This window comes from Chelmon rostratus, chromosome 8 (genome assembly GCF_017976325.1).
Source record: "Chelmon rostratus isolate fCheRos1 chromosome 8, fCheRos1.pri, whole genome shotgun sequence".
Taxonomy (NCBI): domain Eukaryota; kingdom Metazoa; phylum Chordata; class Actinopteri; order Chaetodontiformes; family Chaetodontidae; genus Chelmon; species Chelmon rostratus.
Genome location: NC_055665.1, coordinates 14,622,422 through 14,633,430, shown reverse-complemented (window position 1 = coordinate 14,633,430; position 11,009 = coordinate 14,622,422). Strand labels below are relative to the sequence as shown.

Below are 11,009 nucleotides of genomic sequence, written 5' to 3'. Positions count from 1 at the left end.
CTCCTCTGCACTGAGTGCTGCGAGTCTCTCTCTGAATTATTTAAAAGCTGGGACCCCCACAAGTGCTTGTCTTCCCCTAACACCCCCTCACGCTCTCCCTCCTTCTGTCTCTCTCCTCTCTCCTCTGTCCCTTCCTCTTTGGCTGTCATTCTGTCTTCTGGTGGCTGCAATTACTTCCTGTGGTTCTGTCAGTGCTGTACTTGTGGAAATGTGTTAATCAGCCTGTGATTCGTTGATCAACAACATACAAATCCGATCAACGAATCACAGGCTGATTAACACATTTCCACAAGTACAGCACTTAGAATTTTTGGGGGTATTTGAACTTTCTTTTACTTCTTTTACATTTCAGAGGCAAATATTGCAGTCAAATACCAAACATATGATAAATTGAGCAAACCAGTGGTACAAAAAATAGTTCAAATTAGCTCTGCCTCGAATGATGCCACATCAAAATGCTGGGTATAATAATAATCAATTAATCAATCCTTGCCATCTTTTTGTAATTATACTTATGTAACATTTTGAAGGCACCACTTTTATTTGCATTTTTATATTTCAGTATTGCCTCTGTTACTTTAGTAAAGGGTCTGATCCTCCACTGATACATTATACGCTCATATCCAGAGTACAAGCGTTAGAAATTATGCATATCATATCTCTCCTGCGAAAACCACGTATCTCCAAAATGTGTTGAGCTATGAATAACGGCTCTGTTTTCAGCTACGTGACGGTGCAGTTTTGAGATCCGCCAAAGGGTTTTGAAATGGTTTATCGAAAGAAGTAGGGTCATTTTCTCGACCCAGAAATGAACATCTTTTGTGTTATCTGAAAAAAAAAAATGAAATAAAAGGAGATACATGGATTTCAACATGCAACATCCCCAAAAAAAACAAACTGACGAGCACTGCGAAAATCATGTGTCCAGCACCCCGGGCCTCTTGTTTGTTTTGACCTACTTTGTGATTTAATTAAGAGAACATAGAGGACTTACCACAACAGATCACACGGATGGAGGGAGGGGTGATAGTTAGTGGTGTCTGCTGTTGTGTAACATTGCCATTTGTGACACGCTGGGTAGCAGGACGGCCAAGATTAGGGATGGCGCCGCTCGAGCTTGGGTTCAAGCCCAAGCAAAAGCCAGTGTCTGCCTGGCTGAAGAGACTGGTCCTGAGGCCAGCCTGTACTCTGACCCTTTGAGGAAGTGTCGCACGACCAATAACACGCCACAAACTCTGCTTGGTGAGCTGAGAAGAAGAGGAGTGAATCACGTTTTACTTACTAATTTCTGGCACCGCTCTGACATTACATGCTCTCCATTCACAAACTGAGCTTCTGTGGGGGAGCTACATTGCTACTATGGCACTATGGCCACGGTTATTCATAGCTCTTTTTATATTGCAGCCTGTCTCTCCTCCCTCTTTCTCTCCCTCTCGCCTCCCTCTCCTCATTCCCCGTAGAGATGGCCCTACCTCACTCTAACTAATCACCATGGCAACCTGGTAATCCCTGAACAGAAAAATTCTGACTCCCTCTCTCTCTATCTCTCACACACACATAACAGGACTGCACGCACGCACGTATAACTGCACACATGGATGCACACATGGGCACACTACCGCCTGCACACACACACTCAAACACACACATACACTCTGAGAGATACACTGGTGTTTACTGGTAAGACATATCTTACCGCAAACACACGCATCATTGCAGCTTCCCTGCATTCTGTGAGACGCTTCGTGTGTGTGTGTATGTGAGTGTGTGTGTAGGCGAGGATTTAAATACACACCTTTTGGGTTGTGTTAGCAAACGCTATTTGCGTGTACACTATTTATGAATGTGTGCTCATGTGTGTGCTCATGTTTGTCTGCATTTGATGACTGCAAATAGGTGAGTGCATGTGCATGCATGAGGTTGTGTGTGTGTGTGTGCATGTGTGTGTGTGTGTGTAACTGTAATTGATTTCACACTCAGGTCAATGGTTTTACAGCTACAGGAGAAAAGCACACAGATTCACTCCGGTTAGCTTCTCGTCTCTGTTTCACTGCCTCTTTTTCCCTGAACCCTGCTTTGACTTTCTTGCTGCCAGCACATCTATTAATAACACTGTTTGTCTGCAGTTAATATCAACTTTATTTCATTTACGGAATAAAAGTCTCACAACAATAATATACAGGCCACATCATCGACAATATCCACCAATCGCTTCATACATACATCATTTATGCATAGGTATATTTTAGGGTAAAGCAAATCAGTTGATTCACAATAAAGTAGGATAACCACAGAGTCAGATTACAGTGGGGGCACGTGAGGGGATGTGATATTCACATATTTATTCTGCACACTTACAAACCCTCAAAAACCATTTTGCTGACAGGGCAGTGTAATGTTATAAGACCCCTCCCACTACACTTGTCCTAATCATCCGATCAATAAAGCTCTTTCTCTTGACAGGCAGAGCGGTCTGCAAATGAGCCTGATTTTCAGGATAGATCAATGGGCTGATTGGCACGTCAGATGGATGAATGAATATACTCCAATCAGGTGTATTGATCTCGCAGACCACACCTAACTAGATCGCATGGTGCTGATTGATGATGTCAGCATCTTTGTGTTAGGGCATCCCTTGAGGCGATTATTCCTGTCCACTTACTTCAAATATCTGATCTGATTAACCTGATATCTTGGTTAGTTTTCAGGTTGGTTATCAGTTTGGTTTGCAAGGACAAGACAATAGAACAGTTGCACCAACTATGGAATTGTGCATATATAAGTACATTCAGTAGGTTTGTGGATTTTTTGTTTGGCAACCATTAGCCCTCTAATAATGTGATCAATGGTAATTGTAATGTATGACTTTGACCACTAGGTAGCGCATGGAAGAGATACAAACAAACGTATTAAGGTGGTACACATGACAAATCCAAAGCAGCATATCTTTGAGTATGCGCGTACAAGTTAACAAGTTAATGTGTGTGTGTGTCTGTGTGCACGTGTGCATAAATGTGTAATGTACGTCTCTGCGCATGTGTGTTTATGTCCCAGTGTGTTTGTTTGTCCTTTACGCATGTTCAGTGGGGCCTGGGCACAGGATGCTGCAGGGTCATGTGCTCTGCTCCAGTGAAGGGCAGTCTGTGTGTGCAGTAGTGGTGGACCAGCTCAGGGATACTGGAGAAGACACAGCTACTCTGATCCAGGGTGAAACCCAAGCCTTTAACACTCTTAGTCTGGGCCACGATGATGTGCACGCAACTCTGACTGGTCCTAATGGAACAAGACACACAAACGTAAGACACACAAAATAAAGATGTATCGTCAGAAGAGAAAGTCATGCAACTGAAAGACACATAACAACATTTACAGTTAAGAGTTGTGAGATTCTGAGGAACTGAAACATGATATAGATGTCGTAACTAAAAAAATGTTGTCTCTTATCTCCCCGAATGAGGCTGTGCATATTCTGAGTTCAGTGGATGTGTAAATGGGGTTAATGATGTGGACTCTCAAATGAATGAGCAGCGTACAACAAATGTGCACTCAGGCGCATGCACACACAAGCACACACACACATGCACGCAACTGCACCACAGGATTTCAGACTTTATCCTCGAGAACCTGCTCCTGGCATGCTTATCAGCACCATCTACTCTACAAATAACACGCATTATCATGAGCATTATCAGGCACTGACACCTTAGAGCAGGGCTTCTCAAACTTTTTTTTCGTCATGCTCCTCTTCAGAAGCCAAAAAAAATCAATGCCCCCACCCCACAATTTTTATCAGTCATTACCAATGACATGGGAAGCAACTAATAAAAAAGGAATCGGGTTCATTTTTAGTGAAGTAAAGGTCAGAATGACAGCATCAACAAACTCATGTTTGTTTATTTCCCCTACATAAATCTTATTCTTTCATCTTAGTTTCAGTCAGTTGTTTTCCCCTGATCATCCACCCCCTGGTCCTTGCAGTGGCTCAGTGCCAGTTACTGTAGCTCTTTAGTAATTTCTTAAAAATAGCCAAACAGAGGCTCAATCACTATTGACATGTGGCATTATATAAGATAATATTAAAATAAGAAAAGCACATTTGATTTTCATGCACAACGTCTCCAACTGTCACGCTGTAACTCAGCCCGAGAAAAGCTGAGATTGTGATGCAGCAAAACAAAAGTGGATAAAAATGGCGCTATAAATAAATATGTACATGTTGCACTATATAGGGTGCATGTACCGTGTTCTACAAACACACACATACACACACAAGAAAATACGCATACACACATCCGCGCACTCACTTCAGAGCGATGGAGTACTTGCTGGTTCCTGATTCGCTGTCTCTCACCAGGAAGCTGGCTTCCCTGCAGCGCTGCAGCTGAGCCTCAGCCTGCTGCCGACTCACACTGCCATGGTACCAGCTTGGAGAGGCGAGGGAGGGGGAGATGCAAAGAGAGACAGCAGATCACTGACATATAGCGCAGTGACATATGGAGATAAGTCAGATGTCAAGTTAATGATAGGTGATGATTGCGAGAGAGTGGAAAAGACTGACAGGAGGAACAAAACGCACCGACGCCAACAAAGATTTACTGTCATCATTAATCAGACAGACAGGTATACAGTACGCTGTGGACTGAATGAGTTAACAATGTCAAAGGTGAACGTGGGAGGGCAAAGAGATAAATAAAATGGACAAACATAATGTATGTGCAGTGTCGAGGAAGGCCTGTTAGGACGCAAGGTGGAGCTGACAGCGGCCACATGTTACAGCCATATATAAACAGGCTGTACGCGGCCTCGATGCTCGGAGGCAAAACACACTGACATTCAGCCACAACATGAGAGGAACAAATGCTAACATGCTCTGAGCATGTTCCCCACATGTTTCATCTGAAAAGAAAGGCCACGCTTACATGAGCCTCTCCTGTCTATCCAAGCCTCGCCTCAAGGACGCACCTCCCTCCAGCAGTTATGTTCAGCACCTTATGCCAAAAGGCAAATTTCACTTAAAGTTCTTTAAAGTGCCAAGTGCACAATATATGCACGATTTCGGCCAAGAAGACTGGCAGCCCCCGCAGTGCATTTGACATTGTGAGTCACCAGATCAGATGTTGAAGGAAGTCTGCTTGATTGCTTTACAACTTTTATGAGGGGAGATTGATTTTCAGCCAAGACTGAGGAGGGCACTGTTCTTCCAGTTTCTTACAGACACAGATGATAAAGGAAAAGAGGATATATATATATATATATATATATATATATATATATATATATATATATATATATATATATATATATATATATATATATATATATATATATATATATGTTTATTTTTGACTGCCATAAGAAATGCAAGCAGAGGGACAGGAAGTGGCATGTACTCTGCAGACTTTATGAGATCAGCACTAATAATACACAGACATGAGATGAAGGCGACCAAATGTCTGAACCCTCATCTCATTTAATTCCCTCAGTCCACTAATCCTGTTCAAGGTTGAGCATGCAGTGGAGAAGAGAGAGGTAGATTACAAGTCTATCAAAAGACTAATATATAAACAGAAAATAAATAAGGCTTTAGACCCTGTCCAGTGGGTTTCTAGAGTTTCCAGTTCACCTGACCTGCATGTTTTTGGTCTGGGGGAGTAAACCAGAGCAATGGAGGAAACCTGCAGAAACCCTAATTACTTGTAATTTATACCAAGGTACATGCAAAATTGGCAATACTGTGTTGAAATTTGTGAAAATATTTACTATATTGGTGATAGTTTCCTACATTTTTCGGGTGGGAGGGATTTTTCCTCCTTTTATCAACATATTATTTTCTAGTCAGCAGGGTCAATGGGATCTTGTAAAACGATAACAAATCATCACATATTTTCCACATCAGTATTTGTGATTGCTGTAACTGTTTTATCAACTATTTGCTTTTTTCAGCTTTCTGTGTCTTGAGTGTCTTGTTTGTTTGAGCATAATGAAATAAATTCTGTGAATACTCTGGGTTGAAATGTCGCCTGTTTCAGTCCAACAAAGTTTGGGAATCTAGTGTGCAGAAGTATGTCTTTTCCCTCCTTACCTCTGCTTCTCCAGGGGCAGGCTGGGGTCCACTTTGGCTGCCTCCCCATCCAGTGGGGCACTGGGGGAGGTAGGAGATGGAGGGGATAGTTTGTTAGGGCTAGAAGAGGGCGAGAGGGGCGGGAGTTTGAGGGTGGGGAAAGAGGGAGACGGGGGCGTGAGAGGGGAGAGTTTGAGAATAGGAGAGGAAGGAAAGGAGGGAGAAGAGGAGGAGGATGGAGAAGATGGTACGAGTGTTTTATGGTTCCAGTTCTTCTGCCTCAGGGTGTGTTGTTGTTGCTGCTGGTGCTGCTGCTGGTGCTGCTGCTGGTGCTGCTGCTGGTGCTGCTGGCGGCCGGTGGTTGAACCATTCTCTTTACTGGAAGAACAATCCACTGCCTCAAACTGAGCTGAAGGAAGCACGAGAGACAATATCAACCTTTCATAATAAAATTCTATCAAAGCATGCCAGAGCTACCAAAGTAAACACATCACTGGAAATTGATTCAGCAGGATTGTTTTGTTTCCTCTCTAAAGCAAACATAAAATTGTTGTGGCATCACTGTACAAATAAAACTCGTAGCATCCTTCCTCCACACCCTGAACCCCCACCCTTCCCATCATCCCTCTCTCCCTTTCTCTACCTGACAGCGCTCTAACAATGTCCTCCTTTCTCCACTCCCAGGGCAGTTCATACTCTCCAGCGGGACGGACGTCAGACTCTGGCCGTGTGACAGGGATCCACACCCCCTCGCGGTCGCCTTCCAGCCCTCCCTCATATGGCGTGTCATAGATATTTGGGGGCGTGGGCTTTGCCTCTTCTCCCTTCCCTTCTCTCCGGCCTCGGTCCAGCAGAACACACACTTTCAGGAGGTCTTTGGAGCCCCGTCTACGAACCTCTACAGCAGAAAGCAGAGAGAAGAAGGATTTTTACTTATACTCACTTATACTTTGAGGCCAAAAAGGCACGCCTGCATTTTTCTTTTTTAATTACCATGCTTCTGACAAAAAAAAAAAGGTTTGGCCTCAAAATGTCATAAAGAGGAAGTTTCAAAAGAAGCAGGTGAGAGTGCTGCCAGTGCTTTGGGAGATAGAATTCACTGTTACTTTTGGCTCTTGGACAAGGTGGCATGATGTCTTTCCACACATATAATAGCCACAGCAGAGATCAACATGATGTCACGTCACTTTCTTTAGTAGCCGATCTGCTTTCTGAACACATATACATGAATCTCCCCTTCTGTTTGAGTTGCACCAACCAACCTCAAACAATTTCATAAGCATAATATGGAAGAATAATGGATTCATCTGCTTATATAGCGTATACATACATATATACAGTACATTCACACTATAATTATGGAAAATATGCATCCATTGGATCAATAATGTAATAGCGAACTCTCCAGTTCTAGTGTAACCCTTTCATGCCCAACATTTGTGTAGATATTAAACACTCAGCTGGTCCACCTGGCTATAATAATGCAGTCCAATACAACAGCCCTGCACAAAACCTACCTACATGAGAATTTTAATGTTTAGTTTTTGTTGAAACTGCTTGGAGAGATGTTGTTTCAATGTAATGATCAGTTAAAAGGTTATAGTTTGTAGTGCTGTTGAACTGTATTGCATTATACAATTGAGGTGTTTTCAATATTTTGTCCTTGTAGTACAGCACAATTAAGCAGCAACAGGCAGCTGCCAAAAAGACCGTAAAGTTTAATCAGTGTCTCTCTAAAGTAGTATATATTCAAATGGAAGATAGAATTTATTATAGCACCGTTGTATAGGACTGCACTACCTTTGATTAGGTGCACCTGATAAACTTCCAGCTGAGTGGATTTCAAATGTAAAATATGGACTCAGGTAAATAAGCCTGCAGTCAAGCAAACACTCTTTGCAAGCTCTTTGCCCATTATTCAGAAAGTTTATGTTCTGTGTCCACAGAGACAAGTGATATTTCATGTAATGTGTCCCAAGACTTTGCTAATGCTAATGTGACTTGCTCTCTAAGTTGTGTTTACTGTGACAGCTCATTAATTTTTCTGAGAATTTCACTGGTGTTTCTTTGCTGTCTGACAGGTAGCCTGTGTGTCTGCACTATTGTGTGACCAAACAATGGAGTTACAGGAAGAAAAGGTCAACACAGCTGCTGATTGGCTGGCTGACCAGGCCACTTCCTGGCTGCTGGGAAATGATTGGGCGAGACCGGGGGGGGGGGGGGGGGGGGGGTCTGCAGGTTTTGGGAGGGGGTGAGGGGGGTGTTTCGATTCTCTTCACACATAAGGGACCATAAAGTATTTTGCGTGTGTGTCTATGTGTGTGGGGGGAGGGGGGAGGGGGGAATGGGGCCAACTTCCTATCAAGAGAATGGGGCAAAGGAAACAGAGGTAGGAGACAGGAAGTTGGAAGAGGAAGCTGCACCCATTGTCCCTGCACAACACTGTTCCTATGGCAACCGCCAGTGGGGTGGGAAATCAGCAGAGAGACTGAGGGTCTAGGTTGGCTTTAAGTTTCTTTAAAGAGCCCCTTATAGCAAGAATGTGACATGGTGTGAGTGCAGGAAACTTAGTTAAGGTGTGAATAACTGTTCCTCGGCTTGCATATACTTTACTGAGCTTATCAGAGATGATGCATTAAGAGTGTTATGAGGTAAATAAATATAGTTATGTCGACATCAGACAGCTGCAACTGTAGTCCAGCCAATTATTTCAAACAAATGATGATGTGACGATAATGGCAAGACCCGTCAAATCTCAAAAAAAGCCTTGACAATGTGAAACTGCTCTCAGAACTGAGCATTCCTGGCATGCATTTGTTTTTCTTGTCTATATTCCAGAATCAGTGATTCTGCCCTGACTTCATTCAGTTTTGATGATGTGTTGTACTCAGCTGCTCTACAGGCAAGAATTGACTGATTTTGCACAATCATTAGATGCAGCTTTGGTTTGCTTTGAACCTATTTTCTCTTTAAAGTCAATCTCTGAGGAAAAACAGTCCAAGAATGGCACTGAGCCAAAGACTGGTCAGAAATATGTGGAGTCCATGATGTATGTGTAAATGCTGAGACACATGACAACCCTGACCTCACCTGTGATGATGACCTGGGCATCATAGGGCTCCATGTACCCGTCATTCTCTCCAGCTCTCTCAGCCTCCCTCTGCTCCTTGGTTTTCTCTGCATCAAAAGGATCTGCGTAGTCCTCCAGGATAATCAGCTGCAAGAAGGAAGCAACAAATCAGAAAGCACAATGCAGGGCTGCTATACATACTCAGATGTGCATTTACCTGGAGACAACAGGGCAGACGGGGAAAGAGGGATCTGATCCTGTGTGTGTGTGTGTGTGTGTGTGTGTGTGTGTGTGTGTGTGTCCCTGACTGAGGGACAAGTAATGGACGGACAAGCAGGAATAATTGTGCAAAGAGGTCAGTGTATTGTGTTTGCCTGTTTGATGTGACACAATGCAGTTTCACTACATTGTATTCTTCTGAGAGCGATGGAAACTGAATACAGGGTTATGAACTGAGGTGGAGAGGGAAAACATAAAGGAAAGCACTGACCTCAAGCCCACAATGAAATTAGTTTCTTGCACTGCACAGTTGCCTATATTGACATATAATCTGCACGCTGCTATAAAGTCCTCTGCTTGGTTTTGCTTGATTTTAAATAAATGGCAGATGAAATATGGAAGTTAAAAAGTGGAAAATGAGGTTTGCACTAGCTGTGGTTCCATCTCTAGACGTTACTCACCGTTGTTTTAATGTCAGACCTTCCCTTTTCGTTCTCGGGCTGCTTCTGTTCGCTTATCCCATTGAGTTTGGGGGTCTTGTCCTGTTTGTCCACTTTGATCATTCTGCTGATGTAGGCTTGAGCCAAACTAGAGGTCCTGACCTGGCGGTTCTCATCTGACGTGCCACTCTCGACCTTGGAGTTTTTGCGACCTTTTCCAGTTGTGAGACTGTCCCAGACTGTCCCACCAGAAGTAACGTTGTTACGACCCAATTCTACTGCCGAATTTTTCCTATTTCTCCCTGCCAATAAACCCCCAACTCCTCCGTCCTTGCGCTGATTTCCTTTCAGACTGTCACGAGAAAACGAAGGTTTGGGTCGAGTTTGTGAACCAGATTCAGAGGCCGAGCGGACCCTTTCGTTTCCGTTCTTCAGGTTGATGGGGAAATCTCTGAACCATTTTGCCATGGCTGTCAAGGTATTATCACTTATCACCGATTTAAAAATTAACAAATCTGTTGTCTATTCTCGCATTAGTTGCTCCACTTGAACTAAATTTGAACCGTGCGCAACAGCTCCAACTTTACGCACAGATATTTTACGCACGCCTCGTTCGAAGTAGCTATGTGGTCTGAAATGACACGAATCTTTTAGTCACCAAACTCACCACTTCATGGCGTTCAACTGAATTCTAGCGTCTGAAACTAGCCGACAACTTCTGGTGCGTCTTGGAAGTCATTGGCCAGTGACTCTTTGCTGCTGCCGCCCTGGACCTGCACCAACAACTATCCCTGCAGCTTGAAAAGTAGCTTCTGGAGAGCGTAAACTCGAAAGAACTCGAAGTTTTTCTTTGAGCCCAGTAGGGATCCCATTCCCGGAGTGTGAGATGATGCGTCCAGTCTGTCGACCAGATGAAGTGATGAGACGGAGAGGAAAGTTGTGTGCACAGGCTGTAGGATGTCGCTGGATTCTGGGGAGGGGCGGTCAGCACGGGACGGGGTAGGACTTAAACTGAGCCAATTTTAATGGATACACAACTGAAGCTTCTGAAACTCTCCAATCCCCAGCAGTAGGTGGTCTACTGCCAATAGACGCCTGGCAATCAGACAAATGTGGGCTGCATCATGTGACAGTTATATTACACAGCAGCTGAAATCATATTTGTGGTCAGCTCGGTGATTTGGAGACTTTGCAGTGAATTATCACAAAGGACTGAGCA

The 11,009-nt window shown here is 43.6% G+C and overlaps 1 protein-coding gene across 1 annotated transcript; it reads right to left on the bottom strand.

Annotated features, from left to right (window-relative positions):
• Positions 1-2,121: 2,121 nt before the first annotated feature.
• she (Src homology 2 domain containing E) lies at positions 2,122-10,726 on the bottom strand. The gene is made up of 6 exons (XM_041942834.1): positions 9,812-10,726; positions 9,152-9,278; positions 6,705-6,959; positions 6,083-6,470; positions 4,305-4,424; positions 2,122-3,273 (listed from the first exon to the last, which is right to left on the bottom strand). The coding sequence occupies exons 1-6, from the start codon at positions 10,256-10,258 to the stop codon at positions 3,081-3,083; spliced, it is 1,530 nt and encodes a 509-aa protein (XP_041798768.1). The 5' UTR covers positions 10,259-10,726; the 3' UTR covers positions 2,122-3,080.
• Between the last annotated feature and the right edge of the window lie 283 nt (positions 10,727-11,009).

What these genes read in the sequence shown, in the direction of transcription:
- she (XM_041942834.1), bottom strand. Translation starts at nt 10,258, where the DNA reads ATGGCAAAATGGTTCAGAGATTTCCCCATCAACCTGAAGAACGGAAAC. An exon ending in GGTCTGACATTAAAACAACG is followed by an intron (nt 9,279 to 9,811) that starts GTGAGTAACGTC and finishes TCCTTCTTGCAG; the next exon opens with CTGATTATCCTGGAGGACTA. An exon ending in TGCCCAGGTCATCATCACAG is followed by an intron (nt 6,960 to 9,151) that starts GTGAGGTCAGGG and finishes TTTCTGCTGTAG; the next exon opens with AGGTTCGTAGACGGGGCTCC.